The sequence below is a fragment of the Xenopus tropicalis genome, chromosome 8, assembly GCF_000004195.4.
Source record: "Xenopus tropicalis strain Nigerian chromosome 8, UCB_Xtro_10.0, whole genome shotgun sequence".
Taxonomy (NCBI): domain Eukaryota; kingdom Metazoa; phylum Chordata; class Amphibia; order Anura; family Pipidae; genus Xenopus; species Xenopus tropicalis.
Window position 1 is genome coordinate 22,817,903 of NC_030684.2, and position 18,198 is coordinate 22,836,100.

The window sequence follows — 18,198 nt, forward strand, 5'->3', positions numbered from 1 at the left end:
TCCCAAGCAGTATAACAGCCCCAATGACATGGTCACTATCAGGGTTTTCTGGATAATGACTGGGGTATAAGTGGATCAGGGGTGTGTTTGGGTATTATGAGGTAGATCATGGTTGTGAATCATGTAAGTGAGCATTTGTGGCCCCAAGTTACTTAATTGGTGTGGTCCAAGTGGGCAATGAGCTATGAATCCCAGTGAACGCAGACTGATGAAGTAGTGTGAGGACATATTATTTTATGATGGCTGCCCAGCCTATAGAAAGGTACACAATATGTGGGTAAATAATGCTTTCTAAATATGCAGATAGTGCACAACTCGCCCTTGTTCCCAGGTTGCTCATCCCAGATCAGTGGATGATTTCAATCTTCTTTTACATGATATTACTGAATTCGGAAGAATTCCCGTGAGGCTCAGCTGCTCTGACTGCATTGGGTGCAGTGTTATTATGGTAGGGCTCCTTTAACAGGCGCATCAAGCGATCCCGGATGGACAGAGGCAGGGAGGGAGTGATGAGCTCTGGGATAGACTAGGCGGCCTGTGGGTAAGCATTAGCCGTGGGTGGGCAGGAACAGGGCAGTGCAGACAGCTGGCTCCCGGCTAGAGGTGCGCTACCAGCCTGGCACAAGATGGATTTCAGCGTGAAGAAGCTGGCATCAGATGCAGGGGTGTTCTTCAGCCGGGCGGTGCAGGTAAGGGCCCGGGAGCGAAGACATCGCTCTGGGACCCAACTCCCCTCCCCTCTGCAGCATCCTCCGCTCCCAGCTGATGCTTCTTATCCTGCTCCATCTTTGCTGCACTTTGTGCTCCGAGCCTGCAGCCATTATGTGCCCCCTAGGTTCCTCAGTACCCCGGTCTCCCTTAAATATATTGTTTGTATATCCCCCCCCCCTTAACTGCATTGTACGCCTGCCGCCTTCCCCTGTACCCTATCCTTTTATCAGCCCCACCGCATTGTACCCTTACCCACCCTAGTTATACCCCTTCATTAGCCTGGCTGCACTCTTGCCAACTTCTGTTACACCGCCTTTATTTTCATGCCCACCCAAATATATAGCATTCTTTCCATCTCCCCATACCCCCTTCATTAGCAATGCCCACCCAAATATATAGTATCCTTTCCCATCTCCCCTATACCCCCTTCATAAGCAATGCCCACCCAAAAATATAGCATCCTTTCCCATCTCCTATACCCCCTTCATAAGCAATGCCCACCCAAAAATATAGCATCCTTTCCAATCTCCCCTATACCCCCTTCATTAGCAATACCCACCCAAATATATAGCATCCCCTATACCCCCCTCATTAGCAATGCCCACCCAAATATATAGCATCCTTTACCATCTCCCCTATACCCCCTTTATTAGCAATGCCCACCCAAATTTATAGCATCCTTTACCATCTCCCCTATACCCCCTTCATTAGCAATGCCCACCCAAATTTATAGCATCCTTTACCATCTCCCCTATACCCCCTTCATTAGCAATGCCCACCCAAATTTATAGCATCCTTTACCATCTCCCCTATACCCCCTTCATTAGCAATGCCCACCAAAATATATAGCATCCTTTCCCATCTCCCCTATACCCCCCTCATTAGCAATGCCCACCCAAATATATAGCATCCTTTACCATCTCCCCTATACCCCCTTTATTAGCAATGCCCACCCAAATATATATAGTATCCTTTCCCATCTCCCCTATACCCCCTTCATTAGCAATGCCCACCAAAATATATAGCATCCTTTCCCATCTCCCCTATACCCCCTTCATTAGTAATGCCCACCCAAATATGTAGTATCCTTTCCATCTCCCCTATACCCCCTTCATTAGCTATGCTCACCCAAATATGTAGTATCCTTTCCATCTCCCCTATACCCCCTTCATTAGCTATGCTCACCCAAATACATTGTACTCCACTTATATACCTTCATTTGTCCTGGCTGTACTCATTGCCAACTTTCTGTACCCCTTCATTACCCACGCCCAACCAAATATATTGTAGCCTTACCCCCCTATACACCTTTCGTTACCTATGTGTGTTTAACTACTATGTAACCTTGACCACCCCCCATAGCTCTTTCATTAATGATGCCCCCAAATTCATCATAGCCTTGCTTCTCCTCTATACACCTTCATTACCCCTGCCCACCCAAAGAGCCTTACACATCTCCCCTGAACCCCCCCCCCCTTATTACACATGCCCATCCAAATACATTGTAGCAATACCCTCTATATTCTTTATCCTCATCGTTACTGTACCCTTGCTCCCCTCCTCTGTACCCCTTCATTAAAAATATCCAACCAAATACATCTCCCCTATAGTACTTAATTAGCTATGTCCCTCCCAATTATATTTTAGCATTGCCCACCTCCCCAATGAATCCCACACCCACCCAAATACATTGTAGCTATGCCCTCTTCATTGACCCTGTACCCTTAACTTCACTGTACCCTTACCCAGCACCTATATACCACTTTCATTACCCATGCCCACCCAAAAACATTGTAGCTTTGCCAACTCTAGCTTAACATGCCTTCCGGGAATGTAACAATGGGTGAGCAGACCCTCACATCATATTACCTGGGGGTCCTGTGAAGCCCCAAAACATGCTCTATTGTAATACATATGTATATATATATATATATATATATATATAGATATATATATATATATATATATATATATATGCAGTCAAAGCTGTCTTGCCACTTGTTATAAGGGGCCCTAAACTGATATTACTGTGGCTCCATAAGTCCAAGTAGTGCTTCTAAAGCAAACACAGTAATTACCAGTGCCTTATATTTAAATGCATATAAATATTTTTTTATTTTGCGTGTAGGTATTATTGAGACTTTATTAAAGGCCCATACTGTAGGGCTGCAGAGAAATCAGTGCAGTCTGCATTAGAGCAAGCATTCATTCCATTAATCTGTGCCCAGTTTTAAGGGGGGTGCCAACACTTCTCTGCCTCACGGAATAACAAATCCCTGCGCCCCCTTGCACTGGAGCTGGAAGGGCAAAGGGCCAGTGGCCCCAGACTAATAAGCCCACCTGTAACCTCACTTCTTAGGCCCAACCCTTTAGCACACAAGCTGTTATAACTAAAACTCCCAGCATTCCCTGGCCGCTCCCATACTTCCTCCTTTCACTATTAAGCTTTCCTACGCCTTCAAGTCCTTTCTTAGGCCAGTGGTGTAATTATCAGGCATGTGACTGCAACACGGATCAGAGGTCCCTACTTACCCCACCCTGGCACTGAATAGGTTAATAGCGCCAGTATTATGTGTAATGAAAGGGTTATGCCGACTTGGCTTATCTCATGGGCAATGCCACTCCAGGGATTTTATTGTTGCCGCCAGTGATGTACCTCAGCACCCTGTACTGTTGCCAGGCAACCAATTCCCCTATGCATTCCCATCAGCCCCTGCACCAATGGAGCTTACAATCTAAGGTCCCCATCACAAGTGCTTCTTGTCCCTTAATCTACTGCTTATGTGTGTGAGCCCCACAGCCTTGGTATTTCAGGGCAAGTGTGTTGTGACGGCTGTTGGGGAGACACAACTCATGAACCGCACTGCTGGTCGCAATACTTGGCGACTGTGCCTGTAGGTGAGGGGTCACACTGCAGGAAGGGGGGGTTGTGCAATCAGTCAGGCGACTGTGGGTTGGGCAGCACCAGACTTTTCTGTGCTGGAGGGTATGGGAATAATTGCTTGGCTCGGTCATGCGTGTAGCCCTGCCTGTGTCACTGGTTCAACTCTTAGCATATCCTGGAAGCTTGGGCAATTTAAAGGGCAAATATACACTTTATATGTACACCCCCCTTTTTCCTGCATCATGGCTAGGTTGGGCAAGAGGGCAATGATTTGGTGCCAGGTTCAACCTGGGGGCTAAAGGGTTTGGGTCTCCACTTATCTGTGCTGCATGTGCTTTCAGGCCTATTAATGATGACAGAATGTATATGACACGGGGGAGTTGTAATTATTGTGCTTGCTACATTACAAAAACATTTTTTTCATACATTTAAATAGAAGGCAAAAAGGTAGATTAGCTGTTGTCGGCATTGAACGGGTTAAAAAAAACCACTAGGGCCCATATTATCCATTTATTCCTTGTTTATTGGACTTATGTTGCCTGTATCTGTATAATAGGGCTGCTGTACAGTGGCACATATGCAGTTGCTGTTTTTATGGCCATCTGCTACCCCTACTTGTGTCCCGCAGGGTCAGGCCCACCTGAGTAATGCCATGAATTGGTAGCAGCTGAGTGTGAGATGTTGCTAGCCAGGGGCAGAGGGCGGTGCATTAGTAGAAAGAGGGGCGGAACTGTAGAGCAAAGGAAAGGGCTAGTGTAGCTGCTGTATCATACAACAGCCCTGTACCGCACCATCATTAGCGCCCAAATTAAAGGTGATGTAAACCCACACATTTTCTCAGTATGCAGTTTGTTGGTTTTTAAGGCATTCCATTGCTGCACTGCTGGTTCTGACTCTTGAAACTAGTTTCATCATATACCCTAGTTTCATCATAAAAAGTCTGAACTTTATGGCCCAGTTGGGTCTCTTGGGGCCCATCTCAGAACCTGAAACACTGGGTCAACTCTCACAGCAATTAGACATATATGTTGTTATATAAGGATTGTCCTAAGTTGTATAAGTATAAGGCCCAGTGGGAGATACTCTTGTACCTGTCCTGCACCCCCCAGATGCACCCGCACAAAAACTAACCCTGCGCCAAAATATACCACACAATAGTCACAGCGCTTGTTCCAGTTGGGAGCGCGAGCTTGCAGCCGGCGGCAGGGTGATGAATAATGAATTACTGGTTGCTGCGCTACAGTTATTAATGCCCTGAGATACAAATCTACTTATGGTTTAAGCACCAAGTGCATTGCCCTGACAGGGAGAGAGGGGAAACAGAACCAAATACATTTGCCTTGACAGATCTAATCGGGCCTGCAATGCTATTAGTATCCCTGTCTACACTTGCAAACCCGCCGGCTGTCAGGGAATGCTGGGAATTGCAGTAGCAATAACAACCCAAGAGCCTTGTCTTTTCATGTACACTGCGTAGTTAGGGAGCAAGGAACTCTTAAGCTACAAAGAGGGGGTCCATTGGGCTGTAACTGGGCTGCTGTATGCAGTGTTATCCACAACAGCCCCGTGACTGGAAACAGAGAAGAAATCAAGAGCAGGTGCCACTCTCTAACAGGGAGTTAATGCCACTCCCTGTAATATCCAATAAGTGTCACTCATTGATTTCTTACAAGGGAACGCGCTGCCTGACCAATGGGAATGCTCCTGGAGAGGGGGTGGGGGGTTGTTTAGCACAGGGATGTTTGGGGGATGCACCAATATAACATCCCCTTTTGCAAGAGGTGAACCACAACCCTTAATGTCATGTGCCTTATATCTGAATGGTCATTAACCAGCTCAAGTGGCCCAAAGCGGGAGCAAGTGGTTGTGTTTATTACCCACAATGCATTGTTTGTTGCAAGAACTCTATTCTTATACCATACCGACCCATATGGTAATCAAACCCATAGTCTGATTATGGTCAGCAAGGGTCAGTAGTCCAGCAGTATGGTTAAATTGGCCCAACTGCCCAACCAAACCTGGGCTTGAACGGCCTCGGCCCCCTTGCATTTATGCCCCCCACACATGGAGTTTTGCACTGGTGCAGTGGCACTGCGCACAAGTTGTAGGGAGTTAGTATGGGCACTGTGGACACTGTGGGCCAGCTGAGGGATTCTTGGCACTGTGGTCCTACAGCAGCTACCAGAGGTGCACATTGGACTGGGATGAACCATAATGATTGTGTATCTGAAGGCATTTTACATGGCACATATGTATACATAGTTGCTCAGCACCAATAGCAGCCCACATTTAGGCTAGTGTCACATAAGCCCCTTTGCCCTAAGGCCACAAATCAGTGATGGACTGGTGCCGACTGAGCAGTCAAACAGGTTTAAAGGTTCTGAACCTTTGATCAAATATGGCTACTGCCTTGCAAGCCGGTACCAACACTCTCCTTCTGTCCCAACCTCAAAATAAATAAATGATGATGATGGTTGAGCTCGTTCTAAGGGATGAGAACGTACTGATCATGTGACCTGTTCATATGCATCTTTGAGCAACAGGATGCATTTTAGGCTTTCCTTGAAGCTCCAGCTGTTTATTGCACTTTATTGCTGGGAGGAAACCTTGACACCAATGAATAATGAAGACGGGTTCCCACGGGGCACCCAGGAGCAGCGGCTGCCATTCATGTGCATTGAGACAGACTCAGCCTTGCATTATTTATCAGTATGGCAGCAGGGAAGCAGATATCCTATCTCTGTGTGAGAGGCAGGGGCATCTCTGGGCTTCTCGTGGGCTTCTATATAATGTATACAAGTTTGATATTAATAGGTCAGGCTCCTCCACTTGTTAATAAGACAGTCTGGTTTATAGTCTCTCAAGTGGGGGGGTGTTATGAGATAGAAGTGCTTTTCCCCACATGGACTGTTCCCCAAACACAGACAGTAAATAGAATAAAATAATTACACCTTGAGCCATGTAAAGGTGGGCATACATTTTAAGATTAGCTCCTTTGGTGAGAACGCCAAACGAGCAGATATTTCCCCGATATGCCCCCTCTAAGTTGGGCTAATTCGATTGTTTTGGTCCTAGGGCCACATGATCATATTACAATGATGGAGCTAGGACCGGTCAATGAGCCTATGTGGTCCCCTATCTGACTAAAAATGAAACTTGCCCGATTGACACCTGGGCAGGTAGGGCTGAATCAGTCTAAAGGACTCGAATCGGTGCCAATGTATGGCCACCTTAACGAGTAGGTGTTTTACCATAACTCTGTCATGTATATCTGTATGTGTAGGGATCTGGGTGGTGGGATACCGCTTGAGGCAGCAGTGAGGCCTTGTTTGCACCTAAAGGCGCAAAAGAGTAGATTCTAATGGGAAGGGTTATTCCAGTTCACACAGGAGAATCTGGGCCAGGCAGAGAAGACTGAGTTGGACGCGCATTTTGAGAACCTCTTGACCAGGGCTGACAACACTAAGAACTGGACTGAGAAGATACTACGTCAGACAGAGGTCCTCCTGCAGCCCAGTCCTAGTAAGTGCTGGTTCTAGGCTTTTGATGCCATTCTGCAGCCTAATCCTAGTAGATGCTAGACTTGTGCAATAAAGTGTGGTCCTTTTGCAATAAAGTGAGGTACTTCTGCAGCCTAATCCTAGTAGGTACTAATCCTAGTAGATACTAGTCCTAGTAGATACTAGATTTGTGAAAGAAATTGTGGTCCTTTTGCAATAAAGTGAGGTCCTTTTGCAGCCTAATCCTAGTAGGTACTAATCCTAGTAGATACTAGACTTGTGCAATAAAGTGTGGTCCTTTTGCAATAAAGTGAGGTACTTCTGCAGCCTAATCCTAGTAGGTACTAGACTTGTGCAATAAAGTGTGGTCCTTTTGCAATAAAGTGAGGTACTTCTGCAGCCTAATCCTAGTAGGTACTAATCCTAGTAGATACTAGTCCTAGTAGATACTAGACTTGTGAAAGAAATTGTGGTCCTTTTGGAATAAAGTGAGGTCCTTTTGCAGCCTAATCCTAGTAGGTACTAATCCTAGTAGATACTAGACTTGTGCAATAAAGTGTGGTCCTTTTGCAATAAAGTGAGGTACTTCTGCAGCCTAATCCTAGTAGGTACTAATCCTAGTAGATACTAGTCCTAGTAGATACTAGTCCTAGTAGATACTAGACTTGTGAAAGAAAGTGTGGTCCTTTTGCAATAAAGCGAGGTCCTTGTGCAGCCTAATTATAGTAGGTACTTGTGTAAGGCTCGTGTCAGAGAAGTCTCCTAATCTGAGTTAGTAACACTTTTTATAAATAAATGTTAATAATGATAAAAAGATCTTCTGGAGCCTTATCCTAGTAATCACTTGTACCAGATGAGAGAGAGGTCCTTTTACAACCGAAATCTAGCAGTTCCTTTTGCTAGGCTCATACGAGAGAAGTCTTTCTTCAGCATAATCCTATTAAGTACTTGTGCTAAGCTTCTGCAAGGGAGCGAGAGGTCCTTTTTCACCCTTCTACTGGTAATTACTTGTGGTAGGTTTGTTCAAAAGAAGTCTTTCCACAAGTGGGCTTTTGTAAATGAAGAGCAGAATTTGTAAGAGAGGCCACCCTGTAGCCCAGCCTTATTAGGTACTTGTGATGGGCCTATGCAAGATCGACTGGAATCTTTCTTCTCTCTGCAGCTATAGACATCCACTGACCTTCAATACAAAAATGAATTAGAGTGGGTGTTTTAGCTTCCCATATGAGGCACTCAGGCTTCAGACAGAGCATTTGTTAAACAGGCCTAAGAGCACCATTTATTCCTAGAAATAAAATGTATAATGTAGTTGGCATGACTACTTGCCATGAATTAGAAATGAGCTTGAGGATGGATTGTTGCATTATGGAGTCTTGTAGGTTCTCCATCTAGTTCACCTTTGTCTTCCCTCCCTAATTTTCCCAAACTGATACCATGCTGCTGCTTGCAGGTGCTCGAGTAGAGGAGTTCTTGTATGAGAAGCTAGACCGAAAGATACCTTCTCGGGTTACTACTGCAGAACTCTTGGGTCAGTACATGACTGAAGCAGCTAATGACTTTGGACCAAGTACCCCTTATGGTGAGTGAATTCAATAAATATATGTATATAATATTCAATATATGTGAAAAGCTGGTATTTATTTAGGTTTTCCATCTTGTAGTCACTATGCCTAGGATTCTATTTAGGTCTTCTTCCATCTTGAAATCTGTATGACTAGGATTCTTCTTAGATCTTCAATCTTACCAAGCTTCTGCTTATGTTTTCCACCTTACCAGCTGTATGACTAGGATTCTACTTAGGTCTTCCATCTTGACATCTGTATGACTAGGACAACCTTGGGTCTTCCATCTATATCTGTATGACTAGGGTGATTTTGCATAGGTATTCCATCTTTATGTGTTTGACTAGAATTCTACTTAGGTTTTCGATCTTGACATCTGTGTGACCAAGATTCTACTTAGGTTCTCTATCTTGACATCTGTGTGACAAGGGTTCTACTTAGGTCTTCCATCATGACATCTGTATGACTAGGATTCTACTTAGGTCTTCAGTGTCTCTGCCTTTATTCCATCCTGTGCTCTGCTGCCTTCTAATCTCATTCCCATCTCATTGCAAATGAGTTCATCCCCCGCAGCTAGCCATATAAACTGCTCCGTTCTTCATTTCCAGGACAAACGCTCATCAAAGTCGGGGAGACCCAGAAACATTTGGGGACCGCAGAGCGAGACTTCATCCACTCGTCCTCTATCAATTTTCTCACCCCGCTGCGTAACTTCCTGGAGGGAGATTGGAAAACCATTTCTGTAAGTTGCCCCTTTATGTAAAGGTGGCTGGGGAAGGGTGCAGTCACCAAAAGTGGGGTGCAAAGGTAGGATTAGAAAAAAGGGTGGGGGTTCCATTTATGTTAATCACCAATAGATTATTTTATTACTCACATACATACTTCTCTAACTGCCCACCCCCTGTCACCGTAGTTGCCAATTCAGTCTATGGCAGGCAGCCTGAGTGTTCACAGGTGTTTCTCTGTTGGTGGAGCCAACACTAGGCATTTGCCTTGTGTCCCACGAGCCATCCAATTGGCCTCCTATTGTGTTTTAATTCCCCAAAGATGGGCATGTAGGTGTAATTCAGTCATGTTGTCAGTTCATGCCCAATTTGGGCAAATGGGGGCAATAATGAAATTCTATATAGCAGGCTGAGCTTTGTGTTAACTTGCACGCTCTGTAAATGACTCCTGTGCAACGCTTCCTGCTCCTCTGCAGAAGGAGAGAAGAATCCTGCAGAACCGGCGCCTTGATCTGGATGCCTGCAAAGCACGACTGAAGAAGGCTAAGGCAGCAGAGGCCAAAGCAGCGGTACCGTATCTATTCCCAGCTATGCTTTTATTTGGGAATGGGGGGTACATTTGGGGTGTGTGCACATTTTTCCCCCCTGTAATCAAAGGGGGGAAAAGTCTTTAATCCTATTTACCCAGGGATGTCCAATCTTTGTTCCTCTACCTATTGCTGAACTACTATTCCCAGCACCACAGGGTGGAAACTGGCCAGTTGCCAACAGCTTGGGGTGCCTGTATCCCTGCTTTACTCCACCCTTTGCATTTGTCATAGTAACCCATTCAGATGTGCCTTGTCATTACTCACTTAGGACTAGTTGACTGAGTAAAGGGAAACTGAAGGGTTCTAGGCGCAGATGGGTGATCTGAATCTCCTGTTCAGCAGAACCGAGCCATCTGTAACCACTGGCCTTCCTATTCATGGTTATAGGTGGCTGAGTGCTGTGTCTGCTTGTGGGCTTGGCCCTACCCTCTCCCTCTTTGCATTGTGGGGCTGCTTGTGGGCTGCTGTGCCTTCCTTCTGTGTTTTTCTGTTTTACCCTCACTAACCGTCTTGTATTTTTCTGTATTTTTTTGTTTGTTCTTTTTTTTTGTTGTTTTTCTTGTAATTGGCTCAGTTGGAGGGGGATGTGAGTATTGGTCACTGCTGTGAAGTTTCCCTTTATTTTACTTTTCCGCTACCTCCTAAACAAACGCGTCCAGCCCCCAGAGTCCAGAGCCGTGCATGTGGCGTAGGCACCATTAAATGAGATTTGTCTCCTGAAATTCCCTAAAGTCAGCTGATACCATTGTATACAGTTGGCCACGCGCCCCCCCCCCCAAAAAAAAACAAGCTCTCCAGGAGTTACATTGGAAAGAATCCCATGGGGGGGCGTAGCACGGTAGAAGGGGAATTTAAAATAAAATTGGCATTCATTATCCCAGATTAATGCATGCGCAGTCGTGTTGGTGCCTGTCCCTTTAACACAGGGGTGGGAGGGGCAGTGACTATGTGGGTTGTGTCTATTTGCTGTGTGGTTTTTATTAACTGTACTCCGTGCTCCACATGTTGCTGCCCTGCTGCACGGCACTGCGCTTTTAGTAACCTGCATGCCAATCAAAATGCTCAATATCTTTTCAAGTACCCCATGTGCCCCCCAGTGTGCACTGTATGGAAGCAAGAGTGTGAGTGAGCCTGTAACTGTTAACCCTTGGCTGCAAGTGTTGCCCAGATTTAACCCTAGGTGTACTTTGCTTGGCTACATAGATTTAGTGTATGTATTTGTAAAGTACAAATATACCCTGTCTGCCATTTGAAGGACATATAAACCCATAATTTGCTTAGAACTGACTGGAGAAAAGTCACAATTCTTCTCTGCTCACTGATCTCATTTTCTGAGCTGAGCAACATCACAAGACTTTCCTTCTCACAAGATTAGATTTACATTAATATAATAAATTTGAAACAACAGCACTACCTGCTGACTGGCCACAGTCGCTGAAAATGGATTTAGTCAGAAAAGGAAGCTCTTGTGATGTTGCCCAACTCAGAAAATGAGGTTAATGAGCAGATAAGAGTCACGTGAAGCTTCCCTGGTCAATTCCAAGCACAGCAACTTCACAAGACTTCCCTTATTCTATTCAAATTAGTTTTCAACCAGCTGTGACCAGCAGGTGGCGTTGCTGTTATCATGTTATTCATGATATTTTTTTTAAGAAAACTGCTAATAACTTGAAACCTAGAAAAATAGAATGTAAATTGCAAAACTGCTCAGAAGAACACATTAGACTATATTAAATACATTAGATTTTAGGGTTTACATTTCCTAATATGGCGGTTCTTTAAGAAGCTGCCTTATTGGTTAGCTACACAGGCTGCAAACAACTGCTTTGTAGCCTGTGCAGCTGTTGCGTCCATGGGGGGTATTTATTTTTGATGTATTTATTATGGTGCCGAGGAGGAGGGGGTGTAGCAGACCCTAAGGAGCCATGCAGTGAGTCCCACTGGAGGACAATGTCTACATATAGCTGTATGCCCCCCCATTAGCCATTTCCCTACAGCAGTTCCTTTGATAATTGGGTATATTTTTCCTTTAATGCATCTTTGTGTTGTGTAACCTTTCAGCTTCCACCCCCTTGGGTCAGTAGTGAGTGGCCCCCAGTCATGTTCTGTATGTCCCCCCCCCCTCCTTCCTGCCTGCCCTACCTGTCTGCAAAGTGCAGCTTGTTGTGTGCTGTGCTGGCTCGCTCCCCGTTTGTGGTTCTGTCTGGTGCTGTTTGGATCTGCCATTCATGGTCTCCCCGCATGACATGAGCTCTGTTCCCCCGCAGGCTTTGCCTGATTTTCAGGAGACCCGACCTCGTAATTACATACTGTCGGCCAGTGCATCTGCGGTAAGATCACCCCCCCACCGACCCCTTACAGACCCCCAATGGCCTCTCATAGATCCCCACAGTTGTAGGTGTGTAGGGCAGGTATTTGTGCGCATATAGATTCTCACACATTTCCTTGGCTGTATCAGTGAATTCTCTCGATTCGTGTTGCATCTTACCCTGCCATCTCCACCCACACTGGCGCTAATCTTCAGAAATGGTTTATTCTTAGTGGCAGTCACATTGCCTTAATAATTAGGGACCATGTTGTTCTTACCCCAGCCACTTCCCATATGGCACAGACATCTGGAAGACCCCGGCGCTTGCTGGTGGTGCAGGGACAGTGCTTTCCAACTCCAGTGCGCCATCATTCTGGTGAGGTGCAGATAAGGGTTCCTACCTACACACAGCTCCAGCTATTCTTCCCTCTACCCTATCCCTTTCTACCCCATCCCTTCTCTTCCTCTACCCCATCCCTTCTCTCCCTCTACCCCATCCCATCCCTTCCCTTCTCCTCTTCCTCTGCCCCTTCCCTTTTCCTCTGCTGCTTCTGTCCTATCCCTTACTTTATCTTTCTACTGCATGCCTTCTCCTTCACTTCTGCCCCATCCCCCCATCCCTTCTGCTTCATGCCATCTCCTGTCATTGCCTCTGCAACTTTCTCCTTTCTCCTTCTGCCCCAACAAATTTATCTGCCCCATTTTTTCTTTTCTCCCTCTACCCTATCCTTTCTTTGCCCTATTCCTTCTCCTCTCATTCTGCCCAATTCCTTCAACTCTGCTGCTTACTTCTACCCCATCCCCTTTCCTTCTTCCTCATCTTATTTTTGCTGCCTTATCCATTCCCTTCTGCCCCATTCCCTTTCCCTCTGCCTCATCTCTTCACCTCACCCTATGCCCCCATCCCTTTGCCACTACTTCTCCATTCCTTCCCCTCTGAACATGCAGCTGTGAGACTTACACAGAGGCAGCAGAGGGAGCCCCAGACTGTTCTGGGGCTCCCTCTGCTGCCTCTGTGTAAGTCTCACAGCTGCATGTTCAGAGGGGAAGGAATGGAGAAGTAGTGGCAAAGGGATGTACATCTCAGTACAGGGTGAGATAAGGGGATCAGCTACTAGTTAATGTAATGGCTGCCTGAGGACCAGGGTGGGGGACCAGGACCACTGTGTAGCTCAGCCCTGGGTTATTGGGCAGAATTTACTCAGGGGGCTTCATGCACAGGGAATGGGTATAATCAGGCCATAATATATTACCCCTCGCCCCCCATGTTGTGCTTCTTGTATGTGAGGCATTACCTGTTGTTGTGTTTTGTTGAGTTGCCTATGATGTGTCTCAGACTCCTCTCTCCTGTTACTCTGTGACTGCAGCTTTGGAGTGACGAGGTAGACAAGGTAAGTGAGGCCACCATTACGGCTTATATACCCCTTTCCTCTAGGGTTACCCTGAAGTACGGCATTGTGGAAGTACAGTCAGCAGCAGGAATGGTGCTTTTGCAATTAAGTGGGGGCCACAGGAACACTGGGGAGGGTTTGGGGTCCTTTATTCAATGAGGCGAGGATAGGCAGGCAGATAGGTAAAGGCCATCTAGAGTAGGGAGGCAATACAATGAACTAAAGAAAGCACTGGATCAGGTGTGCCCGCTGGTGCCACTTCTAGCACTGGTCAGTGTATTGACATAAAGATGTAGGGCCTTGCTACCAGCCTAGACAGGCCTCCCTCCTTAGGGATAACAGAACAATCCAAGTGTTCCTGTCTGCTCCTAGAAGTAATTCATGTAAATATCTGGTTTCTAGGGTCAGTGTGCATAGTAACCAAACTTCTGAACAAATCCAGGCCAACAGCATGACTGTCTTTAGGTCAGGGTGTTGCTTTTGCTTAAAAGATGAACTTTGCCTTTATTTTCTGGTCAGTTGTTAATGGGACTGTCCATCAAACAAGGGATAGTGTTCAGCCCACAAGCAGGATTAATGCATAATGTTTCAGAGCTTCCTATTGGATGAATGATTCTCCTGTATTTTAATGAGCCAAATCATAAGCCATGGACAAGATATCGATCCGCCATATAGCGTTTCCCAGCTCAAGTGCCCAGACAGATATTTCCATTTCTACATGCACAGGGCTGTGATTCCATTGGTCGATTGATCTGCGCCAGCTGATGTGACTGGGAGTCTGCAGGTTGATTGATCTGCTTGAAAGCTCAGTACTGAGTTACACGACTGGAGATATCCCTGTGGCAGAGCTTTAACACTGTGTGGCAAAGCTTGGCCTTTAATTTGATCCCCTGGGGAATCTCATGGGGAGAGGCTGCCATATGCCCTCCCCCAGGGAATATGAGCGAGGCCTCTGGGTATGGAACTCATAATGTTGCATAGAGTCATGCCTTTCTAATGTGTAGCTGCTAATGCACCGGCAATCTCTGCTTTTACCCCACTTCATGTAACCACTACCCTTGTTAGAGAAGCCCATAATTCAGCACCCATTTCCTTCCTTGGCGACTCTGTTCTTTGTTTTCTTTTAGGTAATTCTCCATACGTAAAATGTTCATTGCCTTATAATAAAGCCAACGAGGGCGGCACCCTTATCAGTTAAGGGGCGTGTGAGTTTTGCTGGCAAATAGCGTTTCATATTTCCTTCCTTCTGTTGGATTTAGCCCCCATAATATGAAAAGTCTGTGACCTTAATCGAGTGGCTGTGGGTCACTATGTTTCAGTATTGCTCTTTATCCATTGCTTGGTGGTGAAGTCTCTGTTCTTTCCTCCTTGCTAAAAGCAGCAGGACTGTCAAGCTTTATGACTGCGGTCAGTGCTAGGTTTATATGTATGAGGATACAGGTCATGGATCTCCTCTCTGAGACTCTCAGGGTTTCTGTTGTTTATGCAGCTGCCCCTTTAAATACCCAGTGCCATGTAAGATCATATAATATTTAAAGGTGAAATAAAGTTTTCAATAACTGGGGGGGGTTGCCAAATGGTAGGTTAGTGATTGTAATCACTTACTTTATACCCTGGGCCGCTGCACCTGTTAGCAGAAAATTGCCCCAGCCCGGGGTATATGTGACTGAGCTATCCCCCCGGTCCATTACTGACAGGGGCACTGGTTTAGGGGTATCAGGGAAGTGATTACAATCACTGGTGGGTACCTAATGTTTTGGCACCCCTCAGTGCTTGTAACTTTCTTTCTCCTTTATGCTAAGGACCCATGGAGTGGTTCAGTTGCTTGCACGGACGACTAAGCTCTATAAAGTGCCTTTTCACCGGCAACAAAAGGAGGCTCTGGTGGAAAGGCCATCAGAGCGGTTAGTCACCCGTGATAGCAGAGATGTATTGTGAACGACTGAACTACTCCGTGGCACCTTAGCCTTTAGGGGAACTCACAGGGGTTTGGCACTGATTGGGCGAGCACAAAAGGAGCAACAGTGCTCTGGTAATGGGTAGTGGTGCTGTTCTTTGGTTTATATGGACTTTTTGCTTTCCTTACAGGCAGAGCATGAGCTGAGAGTGGCCCAAACAGAGTTTGACCGGCAGGCGGAAGTCACCAGGCTGCTCTTGGAAGGAATAAGCAGCACTCACGTGAGTTACTCTGTTTGGCACTAAATCTGTTTCCGCTCTACACAGTCTGCCCCCATACTGTGTTAATATCATTGGTGAGGTCTCACCAGACAGTTCAGTATGAGGTTATTGTGTGCCCAGAACATTTGTATATTTGTATTTATACATATGGGAGGGAGGTGCCATATTGTTTCCCTTAGATAGTACTGTATGAGAGTACAGCTTATTGTGTGCCCAGAACATTCCTTCTCTGTATATTTGTATTTATACATATAGGAGGGAGGTGCCATATTGATTCACATGGGGTGGGGGGTTATTGCAGAGTCTGTTACCGGAAGATTTACATCCTGGAATATTAAAGTTGCATTTCCCTCTCCCAGGTGAACCATCTGCGCTGCCTCCATGAATTTGCAGAGGCCCAGGCCACTTACTTTGCTCAGAGCTACCAGTACATGGTGGATCTGCAAAAACAGCTTGGCAGGTAGGTGGGTGGGAGAGATTGGTGGGCGGGTTCTGCTATTACACATACAGTTGAGATGCTATGTTTATATCTGTTGGGAAAGCTGAAAGGAATCTTGGCTCCATGCCACTCTATAATCAGGGCAAGAAGCAGTAAAAATGGGGTAAAGATAACATATTTGGTGGCAGAGTCCCTGTGACAATAAAACAGATAATGTCTGTGACTCCAATTAATCATTTCCTTCCCTTTTTCAATGCGGACAGTTCCAGGGCTGAACTGTAAGTAGATATGTCGTTGCCATTTTTCCCTTGTTGACCCACACCCCTCATGAAATGTGCTGATAGGTAACCCTTGTACCGTTTAGGTTTCCTGCACCAGTGGTGGGAAACACAGACCCTGCCTCTCCACCCCTCAGTACATCCCCACCGCCCGCTACTCTTCCTGTGCTCCAAGTGGCCAGCTCCAACCCCGGTGAAGTGCCTCTGAACCCAGTGGAAGTCCCACCCCCTGTGAGCGGCACACGGAAGGCACGGGTGCTGTACGATTACGAAGCGGCCGACAGCAAAGAGCTTTCTCTCTCTGCAGATGAGGTGATTATTTATAAATGTGCCGTTGGGCTCCTCTGTGTATGCAGATGTACAGCAGCCCTGTGCCAGGGGCACTATCAAGCCTTCATATCTTATTATTGTATTTTTTTTCTTATCTTTAAAGCTTATTACAGTTTACAGTCTCCCCGGCTTGGACCCTGACTGGCTCATAGGTGAACGGGGAAACAAGAAGGGCAAAGTTCCGGTCACCTACCTGGAGCTCCTCAGTTAAAACCCCGTCTAAAGGGCACACTAATCCTCTTAAAAGCCAATAGCCCTGGAGGGGCCCTGACTCAATGCCCAGCTGCTTCTGGTCCCCCTCACCTTTCATCTGTCCTCAAAAAGAAGATGCCCAATCCATGTGACCCCCCCTGTATCCCTCCTACTGGCCAACTTTTTCATTGGCAGAAGGTCCTCACCGTTTGACAATAGCCCTGGGTGGATACCCAGTGTCCTGATTTCATTGAGCTGCTTACACTAAGGTTCATAGATTCTTACTATACATAATGTGTCCCCCAAAGCCGGGTCTGTACAAAGCCACATTTTTGTGAACCTTCCCAAATCCGTATATAAAGATGTTAAAGTAGAGGCAGGGAAGGGGGCCCCAACCCAAACTGCACATGCAGATTTTCATGTATGAAATTGGTCCGACTACTAAAGCCTATATAAATTTATATATGTAACAAATGCAATTTCTAACCGTAGCTATTGTCACTTTCCCCCACCACTCCGGGCCGTCTGGGACCTATTCATGCTTAGGCTCTGTACCCTCTCCACATTTCCAGATTTCAGTTTTTTTTGCACGATTTATTACAGGCGGCCTTCACGCAGCCACCATTGTGGGCCACGTTACTGTTGCTTTAATCTAATAGTGGGGGATAGGTAGCGGCCATTGTGATTTTTGGATATGTAATACATTGCGACTGTGGCACACAAGGTGGGGGGCGAATTATACTCAATATAGAGGCGCTTTTATATTTTATATTAGGTGCTACAACTCCCAGAATCCCTCCACAACTGATGGTGCAAAAGGTAACTCCTAAGGGCAGGAATAGGCAACCTATAAGGGATGCTGGGAGCACTGTAAGTATCCTCTCCCTGCCTTCATGCCACATGGTTCTGCAATGCCTTGCTGCCCTCACTGACACTGCACAGCATTGCTACTCACCACTGCTCCCCATCTTTAATTGTAATGTTACTTTTAACCCCCACCCCCGCTTGTTATTTATTGCCTGTCAGCATTACTGTCTGTGTTTCAATAGCTGTTAATAAACGGAAGTTATTCCAGCTGCAAGGGGAGCCTTGTATCTTTACACCAGGAAG

The 18,198-nt window shown here is 46.1% G+C and overlaps 1 protein-coding gene across 9 annotated transcripts; it reads left to right on the forward strand.

Annotated features, from left to right (window-relative positions):
* Window positions 1-506: 506 nt before the first annotated feature.
* On the forward strand, window positions 507-18,169 carry sh3glb2 (SH3 domain containing GRB2 like, endophilin B2). Of its 9 annotated transcripts, XM_012968335.3 has the most exons (13): window positions 507-689; window positions 6,976-7,117; window positions 8,546-8,674; window positions 9,266-9,399; window positions 9,859-9,951; window positions 10,547-10,558; window positions 12,240-12,302; window positions 13,648-13,671; window positions 15,760-15,849; window positions 16,209-16,309; window positions 16,552-16,566; window positions 16,653-16,878; window positions 17,000-18,169. In XM_012968335.3, exons 1-13 carry the CDS (start codon window positions 627-629, stop codon window positions 17,105-17,107), a joined length of 1,200 nt encoding a protein of 399 aa, XP_012823789.1. In that variant the 5' UTR covers window positions 507-626; the 3' UTR covers window positions 17,108-18,169. The 9 variants fall into 9 exon arrangements, with proteins under 9 accessions (XP_012823789.1, XP_012823792.1, XP_012823791.1 ...); XM_012968338.3 differs by lacking the exon at window positions 13,648-13,671; XM_012968337.3 differs by lacking the exon at window positions 16,552-16,566 and having other exon boundaries at window positions 508-689.
* Window positions 18,170-18,198: the final 29 nt, after the last annotated feature.

Bases quoted from the DNA above. Each gene is read 5' to 3' on its own strand.
- sh3glb2 (XM_012968335.3), top strand. From the start codon at position 627: ATGGATTTCAGCGTGAAGAAGCTGGCATCAGATGCAGGGGTGTTCTTC. The intron at 690-6,975 runs GTAAGGGCCCGG...GGGTTATTCCAG, and splicing joins TCTTCAGCCGGGCGGTGCAG to TTCACACAGGAGAATCTGGG. The intron at 13,672-15,759 runs GTAAGTGAGGCC...CTTTCCTTACAG, and splicing joins GGAGTGACGAGGTAGACAAG to GCAGAGCATGAGCTGAGAGT.